At 33.0% G+C, this 14,225-nt stretch overlaps 1 protein-coding gene across 1 annotated transcript in view; it reads right to left on the reverse strand.

Annotated features, from left to right (window-relative positions):
- Positions 1-4,367, reverse strand: part of LOC112525906 (abietadienol/abietadienal oxidase) — a 16,618-nt gene extending 12,251 nt beyond the window's left edge. Inside the window, exon 1 of the mRNA XM_025136223.1 lies at positions 4,171-4,367. Within this exon, the coding sequence (XP_024991991.1) occupies positions 4,171-4,367 (197 nt within the window). The remainder of the gene's footprint in view (positions 1-4,170) is intronic.
- Between the last annotated feature and the right edge of the window lie 9,858 nt (positions 4,368-14,225).

A 14,225-nucleotide genomic window follows, 5' to 3' on the forward strand; every position in this document is an offset into this window, starting at 1 on the left:
GAAAGCTTTCTTGCAGCCCTTAGGGATGGAAGAAATCTAAATTGGCAGCAATCCTTAATTGGAATGATCCAATCTAGTTTGGCACATGGCCCAGTCTATTTTGATGTTTATCCTAATTTGAGTCTTTCATTAACTGATGTTAATATCCTTGATGCTTTAACATTAAATGTTAAAACTAATGGTTATAACTATTCTGCAGGAACATAAGTTTTCTGTATTTGTTATAGAATATATTTTAAACCTTTATTTACTCTTAACCCTAGATGTAAAAGAGTTGATAAGGATATTAATGAGACTATTCTCATAGAAACCAATTATAATAGATCTAAGATCCAAACCAGAAGATCTATCAAATGGGATGAAATAGTTTTCCCTGAAGGATGGTTTCTAGCTAGAAATATTCCTAGACAACCGATTGTTCAAAGTGATTTTAGTAATATCACTCAGACAGATGATGGAACTGTCTATGTTCAATTTGATGATCCTCGCAATATTCCTTATACTGAGACCAGACCTCTTTTAAGGTCTCATTCATTGTCTCATGGAATCCATAGCTTTATCTCTCCTTTTGGAACTAAAGCTAGTCAGCCTTCTAGGGCCTCGACCTCCTATTTGCGGGACACTCAGGCTCAGGCTCAATCTTCTGAGCCAGAAGATCATATTGAATCTTCTTCTCAACAACCTATTGATGAACTTAGAGTTCATAGAAATGGAATTGTTCATAACAATTCAGTTACCCAAGCTAGTAACATTAATATCCGACAACCTCATAAGGCTATAGAGACTATGTCTGATTTTACCCTCTAAGTTTTTAATGCATTTTTCTTCTTCAAGAAGTTAGGTCACTAGTGAGGGAAAAATTGATTTCACTCATGGTTCTCCTGCTAGACAGCTTGTCTGCAACGATTATTATGGCAATCCGAGATGGGCTCCTTTCAGGACATGGTATATTGAAAATTTTTCAAAAGAGGAAATTGCTAATTTCTCTGCTGATTTTTATGCCTTCTGCACTAAGGAAAATGAGACTTTCTCTTTTATTCCCTGGTTTTTTCATACTCATGTAAAACATTTTATAAATGTTCTTCAAAGGGATTATCAACTCCTTAATGGGGATATTAAATCCACTATTTATCCTCCTCAGTCTCCTTTTCTTATGAAAAACAATAATTCTTTCTTCAGATTCTCTGCTTTTTCTAATCTTATCAAAGATAATAYTCTTTCTGTTACTTCGTTACATATTAACGAATTACTTGAAAAGCAGAATTATTCTAATCTTTTGTTAAAAATTATTGGAGAACAACTTTTTTCCATTGAGGATAATATCTCCTTAATCTTAAAAAAATTTCTCAAATTGAGACAAATCAGCAAAACCAAATTAATCTTCCTGCTGATGATATTTCCTCCTCTTCTGAGAAAGTTATTTTAACTTCTAATACTATTCAGCCTTCTCCTGAGATAACAGATTTCAAACTCAAATCTCCGGCTGAAGATTTTATAAAACAGCTTGATCTAAAGCTTTCACACCTTCATATTTCTAAACCATCCATTTCCATGCTCAATAAGGATTCCCATTCTAACTATAGGTCAGAAAATTCGGATGCTGGTTTGCAAAATAACCAAATTCATAAAATGAAATGGGCTAAAACTCCGAATCTTAATAAATATTATTACCATCGCCCTACTCCTATAGATGTTCTTCATGAAGAACAAGAGTACATTATTAACAATAGTTATAATGGCAAATGCATTTATGAGTGGAGTCTTGATGGGTTTACTGATAAGCATATTTATAATATGGCTCATCGYATGTTCATGTATAGTACAGTTTGCAAGAACACAGGCAATAATGATAAGAGTATTGCCAAAATGATTATAGCTGGTTTTACTGGCCAACTMAAAGGTTGGTGGGATAATTATATTCCCCTTAATCAGAAAGACCAAATTCTTAACTCTGTTAAGACTGAAAATGGTGAGGAAACAACAAATATTGTCTATCCCTTAGTCCTTACTCTTATAGAGCATTTTACTGGTAGGTTCTCTGATAACTGTGAGAATATTCGAACTTTAATCAGTAATCTTCGTTGCAAGACTCTTACAGAGTTTCGTTGGTATAAAGATACGTTTCTTTCCCGTATCTTTGAATTAAAAGACTGTAATAACAGTCATTGGAAAGCCAAGTTCATAGATGGTCTTCCTCATCTTTTTGCTGAAAGAGTCCGTAAGATTCTTAAAAAGGATAATATTTCTGTTAACTATGATGATTATACCTATGGCCAGCTAATCAGCACTTGTATTGCAGAAGGTCTTTCTCTTTGCAATGATTTGAAATTAAAGCATCAAATCCGGAAGCAAAATTTGCTTGAACGAAAACAGCTTGGTGATTTTTGTGACCAATTTGGTATGGAGGTTCCTTATAAGAAACCTAAAAGAAAATTTCATAAAACTCGCGATAAGGATTCAGGTTATCGCCATTATAAAAAAAGGTTTAAGAAAAAAACTTTTGATAAAGATTTACAAAAATCTCACAGAGCTGAAGACTCTACAAAACCTGATGTTTCCAAACATAGAAAATCTTTTAAAAACTCTCAGGGTTTTAAGAAAAAYAAAATTGTTTGTCAAAATTGTGGCAAGATTGGCCATTCTTYAGCAAATTGTTRGACCAAGAAAAAGATCAATAATTTAAATATTGCTCAGGATACGAAAGATTCTCTCTTAAACATCTTTCTAAATTTCAAAAATTCTGATGATGAGCCTGATACCCATTCTGATTCTAGCTCTACTAATAGTACTTATGTCATTAATGAAGATGACTCTTATTTATCTTCTGACTCTGAAGATTTACAATCTTCTCCTTGTGATACTTGCGCTATTGGTCAGCCTTGTATTAAAAACTGTCTCAATGTTATTCAAAATAACACTTCTACTGACAACAATGATGAGTTTTATAAACTCCTTTCTCAATTTCAGGATCTGAATATTAATGTTTTAACTGATTCAAATACTAAAATACCCTTTTAACATGAATAACATAAAGACAACTCGTTGACCAAACTTAAATTACAACTTTCAAATAAATTTGGTTCGCAAACTTTAAAAAAATATTATCTATATTATATAATATAGTATTTGATAAAAACTCTTAAAAACCATTTTTATGCATGAAGTATTGTTTATTGATGCATATTATTTAGAATTTTATATTATAAGTAATTTTGCGTAAGTACAACTTATTAAAACTCTAGTTTGAAATTCGTGTAACTAACTGCAGATAAACATAATTAAATACAAGATAAACATTTATTTTAAATATAAAAAATCTAAAATATAATAAGATAATAATTGAGTTCTAACAGAATGTTTAATTATTATCTTTATAAAAAAATTATATTAATAAACCAAAAATAAATTACTTTGTTATTAAATCTAAAATAAATTATAATAAAAAAATTGAATTAAAGAAGTTACACCAAGAAAACGAGAACTATTAAATAGTTAATTTGATATTAATATCGATTTTATATTTTTCAAATTTTTATGCTACCTTCAAATTTACATTTCATTCAAAAATAAAAACATTATCGTTTTCTCAAAACCACATTATATATCAATAAAGACAAAAAAATAAAAACTAAACATTAAAATGAAGATTTATCTCGCTGTATTACGTAAGTATCCTTCTAGTATCTTTTAAAACAATTAAACAATAATATTGTATTAAGCATGTGTCCGGTGACTTTAATTGAAAAGAATAAAAAAAAAACGTCTAGAATTATGAGATCCAGATCCCCTTCCATCGCCAGAAGGTACGGAGGGTAAGCATCAACATTTAACTTATCTAATTGAGTTTTGTAATTCATAAATGGATTAAAATATCCATATTAAACTGAATCTTTGAAAACCATGAATTTAGAGTTATTATTGTTTAAAAAATGAGTCTACAAATCAAAATGGTTAGATGTCTCGTATAGTTTTTAAACCGTTGAATTTTGAGATATTCGTGTCCATGAAATGTGCTTAATACTCTAATCAGATATGTATCTGTATACAATCTGTATTTGATCAAGTCTTTAGAAACGACGAATTTTGAGGTATTACTATCTAATCTATGAAATTGAAGGTACCCATGGTGTAAAAGATGGATGAGACGAAATGGGTTGAGGTTGTACGTACCTTAAAACTTGTTGCTGAACAAAGGTAGCAGGATGAGAACTTGCTACAGAATTATACCAACTGATGCTATCCCCAACCACCGGCCACCCTCTTCTTCCCGGCGGTAGTCGTTTGCGGGTGTTTCGTTTCAAAGTTACAGACTTTGCCACATATATCACAACCACCAACACAGGGATCACATACCTCCATAGCACCATCTTCTTTACACCTAACTGGTGGTTGATGGTGGCGGTGATGACAGCGGTGGTTTTGAATTCTATATATGGCATTTGCTGGCTTTTAAACAGCATAAAAGTTTGATACATATGTTTACCTTATGCCCCCTAATGTTTGAGACATGTTTTCCTTACCACCTTAAGGAAATTGAAGTTATCTAGGGTTGTGGATTACAAGGTTTGTATTGAACTGATCACTGAATTATCGTTATTGAAACCAATATATTTTTCGGAGTTGATTCTTTTGAGTAATTTTGACGAAAAAACATTTAAAATTTAAAATGATTTATGTTCGAAAAAAGGAGTTCCGATAATGATTTCAAAGTCTAGTAAAATAATTTTGCTATATGTTGGAAATATGGCCATTTTAGAATAATTTGTGATGTAAATCAAATAATAGAAAAGTGTACGGGTGTTTATGAAAATATGAAAGCAATGTGTTTTTAATATTACAAAAAGTGAGGAGCATTTCAAGCACCGTTGACCAAAATAGTTTGCTATGAAAAAGAAAGTTGTTAATCCAAATTGATTTATTTGTTTATAATTATATTTATAACTTTAAAATTAATTCATAACATTTTTTTGTTTAATTTTAATTAAAAAGTATTTAAGTGTTATGTCATTTCGTTAAATCATAATACTATAGAAATTAAAATATTTATTTATTTCAAGTCGAAAGAAGTATAACTTTGAAAATGAGCAATCACCCCAAAAGAGGCAATGATAACTACAACTTTCAGTAAAATAAAAGGTAGCATGTTTTCCACTTGCAAAATTATATATATATATATATATATATATATATATATATATATATTAGCCTGTCCTAGTCATCCAGTACAGATGAATCACAATTTTGAAACATTATTTTAGACTTAAATCATGAGTTTGTATGGTTATTTTGCAAGTCAACTAATATATAAAGTTGAAGGTTAGTATGATGTATTAGCAAGATCGAATGGAAAAATAATTGCACACATATTGAGTTTCTAAATTCATATACTTAGAACTCATTATAAAACTTGAAATTCTTGACTGAACAAAGAAATATAATCATTTGTAAATAATGCTTATCCGTATATCCAAACTGTTGTTTATTTACGCGATGCACGCATCCGTAAATATTTCCTGCAAAAAACGACACAATTATTTTAATAGAAACATATGGTACCAAATGTGTAATAATATAATTGTTGAATTTGTCACGTAAAACTTCTTGATAGACGACGTTTGAAGTGTAGACTCCGACAAGATTGAAAAATTTTCACAGACTTCACTAACACTTTCGTATTGCCCCATAATATTCCCTGGGTTAGAAAACTGTAGTTTCTAAAAAAAACTACATTGGCTAAAGAAAATGCATAACACATCATGATATTCCATATGGCTTATAATATACCTTCACATGTGAAGGCTCTGATTCATGCATAAGTTTCTAGTCGAGCGCTTCCAAAAACTGCGTATTATGCAATAACATTAGAAAAGTGAGATTGAGCCAAAGGGCAATAGAAACAAGCAAATACTAATGGACCTTATCCTCAAGTATCTTGGTCTGTTCATCCATCCTTTGATACTCCCCTTCTTCAAAAATGATTTTAATATGTATTTAAAACTTGAAGTTAAAAGGGGTAAAATTACAACCATGAGAAATACGATATCCAAATAAACAAATTAGCCACAACAGGAACTTAAGGGTGTAGATGTAAAACATAGATTAGTTTGCAGCTAATCCAACACCATCAGTAACCAATTAGTAGCAAAATTACATCTCGGATCTCTACCTACAGGATCAGTTGAAAGCCAATGCACAGGCCAACAACCATAATGTTAAGAAAGGAAGTTCCAATGTTGATCTGAAGCAAACAAACAACTAAAATAGTCCTTATAGTCCAAAAAAATAGCATCAAATTTAAAATATAACCCCACCCCAGGCCAACAGAATCTGAAACACAATACTTTGTTCAAAATCCATATCAACCAAAAAAATACGAACAATAGGTGATCTGTCGCTAAAAGCTACCTTCTTTTAACATCAAGCATCCCTCTTTAACACACTAAAATGGTAAAACCGAACAACATTGATGCGTTTTTATATGTCGATAGGTTCAGAACACTTTGGAGCTTTGTAATTGTCATTAACAATTCTGTAATTATCTGATTAATATTGTAATTCTCTCTCAAGCAATCTACAAGAGATTTGGTGATCTTTTCTCTCTAAACTTCATCTTGTTCTAATTCTTGAAGATCATAATCAGATTTGTATATTTTGGGCATTTCAATTGGTATTAGAGCAAGCTGCAACAATTTGATTAGAGGATTAAACATTTTTTTTCAAGAATTTTGCACGAATTTTAGTGGATTAATCGATCTGTGTTCTTCGTCTGTTCATCAAGTTCTTCGTTCCAGAATCGATTTTTGGCTTAAATCGCTTGGATATTGACTGTTAATTGATAAATTCTACATCGCTGAATTCGCAATTTGATATAGAACAATTTTGATTCACATCGTTTTTGAGTTTAAACAAGTTTTGAATATGTTTTGATCGAATTTTGAGTTTTTGAAATCTGCTGGTGTTCTTCAAAAATTCATATTTTTTCATGTTTTGATCCAATTTTTTTGTGAAAAATTGTTAAAATTGTGTTTTTGCTTGAATATTAGTCCGGTTAACTCTTGTTCGGTTTAATTGTAAATCGCCTATAGCTTGATCGATTTAAGACTTCTAATATTTGTGAATTGATTTTGATCGGATTAGGTTAAACCGGGTAAGTCTTGATCGGTTTAAAGGTAAATCGTTGGACTCTTGTGCGATTTAGTGAGCGATTTAGGTTATCCGCTTGGTAAGTCGTTTGTGTTTTGTACGATTTATCTTGAAAATTGTGCGATTTATTTGAAGTCCGGTTGTAACCTGAGCGAGTTAGTGAGCGATTTAAGTGTAGTGTTGAACGATTTAGTGTGCGATTTATTTGACTTGATTGTATGCGATTTATGTGATCGGATTTTGATTTAAAAGTTTATTGATCGTACTTTGACTTTGACTTCTTGAATGGATTTTTGAATGGACTTTGACTTTCACTTGTGATCGATTTAAATTTTTGACTTTTTGAGCGATTTGATTTTAAGTGGATTTGATCGTACTTTGACTAGTTGACTTAGTTGACCTTGACTTGTTGACTTTTTACGTCCGTATTTCATTTTGAAAATTTGACTAAGTGTTGAAAACTTCCGATTTGAGATTTTTCATCCAAATTGAATTTTGTGTCTTGTCCGTATTGAGTTTTGTCTTGTCCGTATTGAAATTTCTTAATTGCTTAAATTTTGACTAAGTGTTGAAACTCACCAGATTTCTTTTCCGGATTACGTGATATCTTTGTGCGATTTAAAGTTCTTTGTTGTCTGGATATCTAATCCTAATAACTTCCTCTAGTTGAAAATTTCAAGTCTTCTTTGTCCGGACTTCTAATCCGGATAAGCTTGTGTGCTTAAATTTTCTAAGTATTGAATGTGTGCATATTCTTGTTTGAGATTTATCTGATATATTTTTTATTCTAATCCTTTAATACAAATTTTGAACTGCAGTTGATCCTATATCATACATAACTGATAAAATGAGCTCAAGAGAAGCAATGACTATTAGTAATGACACCAAGCCACCAGTGCTGTTCAGAGGAGATTATAATCAATGGAGGGACAGATTCCTCAATTTTCATAGAGAGAATGAAAGAAGGTGATCTGATTATGGAGTCCTTGATGGAAGGTCCTGTTGTGTTTTATAGAGAGACACCTGCTGTTCCAGAGGAAGGCAGACCTGCTCAAAGAGTCATCAAGGAGAAATTCAGATACACTGCACAAGAGAAGGAAAGAGCCCATGTTGATGTGCTTTGCAAGTTCTACATGATGCAAGCACTGACCAATGATATCTACACCAGTATTGACAGCCATAAATCATCTGGTCACAGCATGTGGGTTTAGATTGAAAAGATGATGATGGGTTCTAGAGTGAGAACTCAATTGAAGATTACTAATTGCATTTCTGCGTACGAAGAGTTCAAGGCTAAAGATGGTGAGAGTCTTGATGATGTCTATGATAGGCTTACCAGACTGCTAAATGAGCTGACAAAGAACGGAATCTCTAAAACTGTAATAGAAATAAATGTTAAATTCCTCAGCAATCTTTAACCAGAGTGGAAACCTTATGCTAATCATATCAGATTCAACAAATCATTATCTAATATTGACATACATGAAGTTTATGAAACTCTAAAGCAGAACGAGGAAGAAGTTTTGGAGATCCGAGATTCCAAGAAGAAGAAAGAGAAGGAAGTTGCTGATCCTTTAGCTTTCGTGTCTGAGAAGAAAGAGAAGAAAGCAAAGAGCAGATCTGGGAAGCAAATAAAGAAAATAAGCCAATCAAGCGAATCTGCAGATGAAGAAAGTAACAACTTAGATTCAGACTCTGAAATGTCTGAAATAAAACATGCCATGGCGATGCTGACTAAAGCATTCCAAAAGAAGTTTAAAAAACGGCCACACTCGAACAACCAAAGATTCTCGTCCGGCTCAAAATATGAATTTAAAGACAAATTCGGCGAGAAGAAGAAATATGAAGAAAAGAGGTTCGAGAAGAAGTACGAGAAGAAGCCGGAAGAGAAGAAGAAGTTTGTTAAAGGCGTAGTTGACGAGCACACAAAATGCTATAACTGTGGCAAGCTAGGTCACTTTGCTGTAAATTGTAGAGAGCCGGTAACTCGAAATACCGACTACTACAAAAATAAATTTCTTCTCTCTAAACAACGAGATGCGGGGAAAGCTCTCATGGCAGAAGATGATCACTGGTTAAATCTAACCGATGAAGAGGAAGAAGCTGAAGCTGTTGCACACGTCTGCTTGATGGCTAAATCTGATAACTGTTCTTCAGATGAAGGAGAAGAACAAAGTGCGGAAATGGAAGAAGAGGTATTGGAGCAATCTTGCATAAAATAGATGCATAAGATGATGCTTAAACTCCAATCTTTCCATCAAGAATTAAAAAACAGAAAAAATTCGTTCAAATAATTTTGAAAAAGAATTAAAAACGCAGAAAGAAAAATACATCAAATTATTTGATAAAAATGCTGGAAACTTGGACTGGGCTAAATCTTTGTTATCTGAATCCAAATCATTTGGTGAAAAATCCAATATCTTAAAAGCCGAATTATCTGATTCCAGGGAACAATATAAATTATTAGAATTAGTAAATGAAGAACTAATGGTTAAAATAATTCATTTAAATGAAAAACTGAAGTCTAAAGAAGAAGTTTTATACAAAAGAGGATAAACTGATCAAACCATTTTTCTGAACAAACCAACTGAAACAAGATTTTTTAACCCTCAGGAAGGGTTGGGGTACGAAAATCCGAATTTTTTAGGAAAAGCTTTATATTATGCCTCGACTCTACACAAATTTGAATATTTTGATTGCGGTCTCGAGTTTTCAATAAAATTTACTAAATCTTCTGATGCGGTAGAACAACGAGAAAATTTCAATCGACAAAGAAAAGACAAAATGCAGGTTCGGTTTGATTATACAAACTTAAATGACAGCTATAAAAATCAAGACTCTGTACTTTCAACAGATTACTTTCACAGTTATTCCAAAGTAGAGCTTGAATCAAAACCTGCTGAACCAAACTTTTATACTCCTACTCTAATTTTAGAAAAACAAGTGGTTCAGCTGGAAAAGATTTTAAATGAATAAAGGCTTTCATCATATCAACAAAAACAAGAATTTTAAATAAAATTGAAGATTTACAAAATTCTAAAATAAAAACGGAACATGTTGAGTCTGAATATTTTTCGTGCGATAAATCTTTAAGTGAAGCTTCTGATTCAGAAGAGAAATAATTTTAATGAAGAAAATAATTTTTCAAATATCTTGAATTCAGATGTTTGTTTAGATAATAAAATTGATCAGTTTGATTTTTCAAAGAAATTACCCAGTCATGAAGATTTTCTTGTTAAAAATAATATGACTGAGGATTCTGATTTAGCTTCAGATTTTGAAAAGAATTTTAATGAAAAACCTGTTTCCGAGGATGTGTATTATAAAAAGAATAAAACAAAAAATAATTCAAGGAAACATAAGAAGCTTACAAAGAAAATTAAACAAAAAGTTCATCATTCATTTAAATCTGATAATTTTATTTTTCCTATTTCAGATAAGGCGTTGAAGTTTAATAAGCTTTGGAGGGTAAAAGAAGAAGAAAAATCATCAACTCAACAGAAGAAGAATAATTTTACTAAGTCTGTATTAAATGATTCGATATTGAATAATTCTATAAAAAGATATTCAGTTGATAAATTGTTTGATATTAGAAATGGTAAAAATAATTGTTCTCCGTGTGGATTGAATGAGTTACTTAAGTCTTTTATTTCTTTTAAGCCTTATCATTTCATGCATTATGTTTTTTCTGCTTTATCTAAGAAATTGCATTTTAAAGAACGTTGGTTCGGTACTTACAGTATAGCACCAACGAAAACTGCGCTTAAAGAACCAAAACTAAAATGGGTACCAAAACCCAATTGATTCACTTTTGCAGGTTAACCGGCATGTGTGGTTCTTAGACTCCGGATGTTCTAAGCACATGACTGGTAGAAAAGAATTATTATCTAACTATGTTGAATCTTTTAGAGGTACGGTAAGATTTGGAAACGATCAATACGCGCCTATCCTTGGATACGGTGACGTAATTTCTGGGAATTTAATGATTAAGAAAGTGTCGTTTGTCGAAGGACTTGGACATAATCTATTTAGCATAGGTCAATTTTGTGATAAGAATTTAGAAGTGTGTTTTAAAGCTAACCAGTGCAGCATCCGAACTACTGATGGTAAGGAGCTCTTAGCTGGAATCAGAAGATCAAATCTTTACACGATTGACCTATCCAATACACAAGTAGATACTGATGTCTGCTGGATATCCAAGGCATCCTTGAAGCAGAATCTGCTATGGCATCGGTGTCTTTCGCATTTAAATTTCAAGTATCTGAACAAGTTGGTATGTTACAACTTGGTTAAAGGCATCCCAGACCTGAAGTTTCATAAAGACCATGTATGCGGCGCATGTGAGATGAGCAAACTGAAGAAAGCTTCACATAAGCTGAAGACAAAGTTCAACACCTAACGTCCTCTACACTTAATCCATATGGATCTCTGCGGTCCTATGCGAGTCCAAAGCATAAATGGAAAGAAGTATGTGTTGGTCATAGTCGATGACTATTCTAGATATACCTGGGTTCATTTTCTGCGGTCAAAGGATGAAGCGGCCGAGACAATAATCTCATTCTTGAGGACAGTCCAAAACAATCTACAATTACCAGTTCATAAAATTAGAACTGATAACGGAACTAAATTCAAGAACAACACACTCGGCTCATTCCTCGAATCCATCGCTATTACACATACATTTTTGGCAGCCCGGACACCGCAACAGAATGGTGTTGTTGAGCGAAAGAACATAACATTGGTGGAAGCGGCGCAGACATTACTTACCTGCTCAAATCTTCCATTATTTTTATGGGCTGAAGCAGTGGCGACTGCTTGTTTTACCCAGAACCGCTCACTCGTTCATAAAAGGTTTGGTAAAACTCCATATGAAATAATAAATAAAAGAATACCTAATATCAAATTCTTTCGAGTTTTTGGTTGCAGGTGTTTTATTTTAAATGACAAAGAGGACAGAAGGAAGTTCGCTGCTAAGGCTGATGAAACGTTCTTTGTTGGATATTCTAAGACATCTGCTGCATATAGGGTCTACAATAAGAGAACAAAAATCATCAATGAGAGCGTGAACGTCTTCTATGATGAAGTCATTGATGTGGCTTCTGAACAATTCAGTTCAGGACCCGGGCTGATAATTAATACTATGCGGAAAGCTAATCAACCAGAATCTTCTAATTCTGATAAAGCTGATTTAGATTCATTATTTGAGAACTTTTATGAAGAATATTTTGAAAATAAATCTAATCAGTCTAATGATTTGTCCAGGAATATTCAGAGTGAACAACAATTATCTGGTCCATCTCCCGATATGCCAGTAACTGAAATAGAGGAAGAAACGGAAGCGGTTGATGAAGAAATAGAGATGGAAAATCCTAACAATCCAATTCAGCGTGAAGAGGGTGAAAATTCTGAAGTACAAAAGGTATCGGTCGAACAAGACGAAAATATCCTACATCAACCAGATATTCAACCTATTTCAGTTCCAAATATTGAACCTTCACCTGAACCTGTTTCTATAAACTCCCCAAGTACTTACACTGATCAAAACTCAGATCAAAGCTCCTACATTCCCCTACCTCATAGCAAGAAGTGGACCCGAAATCACCCAATACATTAAGTCATTGGTGATCCATCAACACCCATTCGTACACGGTCTGCGATAGCTAATGAGTGTTTATATTCCACGTTCTTGAGTAATATTGAACCGACTAAGGTATCCGAAGCCTTAGCTGATCCGGATTGGATAATTGCAATGCAAGAGGAGCTAAACCAGTTCGAAGCACTCAAAGTCTGGAGATTGGTACCACGTCCCAACAACAAGATGATTATCGGTACAAAATGGGTATTCAAAAATAAAAAGGACGAAGATGGTGTTGTGGTAAAAAAAAATAAGGCCCGACTCATCGCTAAAGGATACAATCAACAAGAAGGCGTTGACTACGATGAAACTTTTGCCCCGGTTGCAAGGATTGAAGCAATACGGATGTTTCTGGCGTACACAACACACAAGAACTTCACAGTGTACCAGATGGACGTCAAGACATCATTTATGTATGGTCTTCTCAAGGAGGAAGTCTACGTTGCACAACCGGAGGGTTTTGTTGATCAGTCAAAGCCGGACCATGTCTACATCCTTGACATATTATCAGAATTTCTGGTAAAGTCAGGCTTCTCGAAAGGTAATATTGACACAACCCTTTTCATTAAAAAGGAAAAGTCTGATATTATTTTGATACAAATTTATGTGGACGACATAATATTTGGATCTACAAACCCAAAATACTGCAAAAACTTTTCTGCCTTAATGGTTTCRHGTTTTAAAATGAGCATGATGGGTGAGATGAACTTCTTTTTAGGTCTTCAAGTAAAACAATTATATTCGGGTATTTTTATCTGTCAAACAAAATATATTTTAGATATCTTGAAGAAATTTAATATGGAAAACTGTTCATCTATGAAAACACCTATGACTCATGGAACGAAAATACATGCTGATCCATCTGGAAAAGCTGTAGATCAGAAAACATATCGAGGCATGAYAGGTTCTTTAATATATTTGACGTCTTGTAGACCTGATATTATGTTTTCAACACATCTTTGTGCCAGATATCAGTCTAATCCAAAGGAGTCCCATCTAAGTGCCGTTAAGCGCATTTTTCGATATCTCAAAGGGACTGCTAATCTTGGACTCTGGTATCCCAAGGGTACTAGTTTTGAACTGACAGCTTACTCAGATATAGACTATGTAGGCTGTATGTTGGACAAGAAAAGTACATCAGGACATTTACAGTTTTTGGGTGACAAGTTAGTCAGCTGGGCATCAAAGAAACATAACTGCGTATCCATTTCTACTGCCGAAGCAGAATATGTAGCTGCTGTTCTCAAGTTTTATGGATGCAGACACAGCTCAGAGACTACGGGTTCTATTTTAATAAAATTCCCATTTATTGTGATTCCAAAAGTGCTATAGCTATTTCTTATAATCCTGTTCAACACACAAAAACCAAACATATAGATATCCGGTATCATTTTATTAAAGATCATGTAAAAAAAGGAACAATTGAACTGTATTTTGTAAATACATA

This window comes from Cynara cardunculus (genome assembly GCF_001531365.2).
Source record: "Cynara cardunculus var. scolymus isolate 2C chromosome LG 13, CcrdV1, whole genome shotgun sequence".
Lineage (NCBI taxonomy): Eukaryota > Viridiplantae > Streptophyta > Magnoliopsida > Asterales > Asteraceae > Cynara > Cynara cardunculus.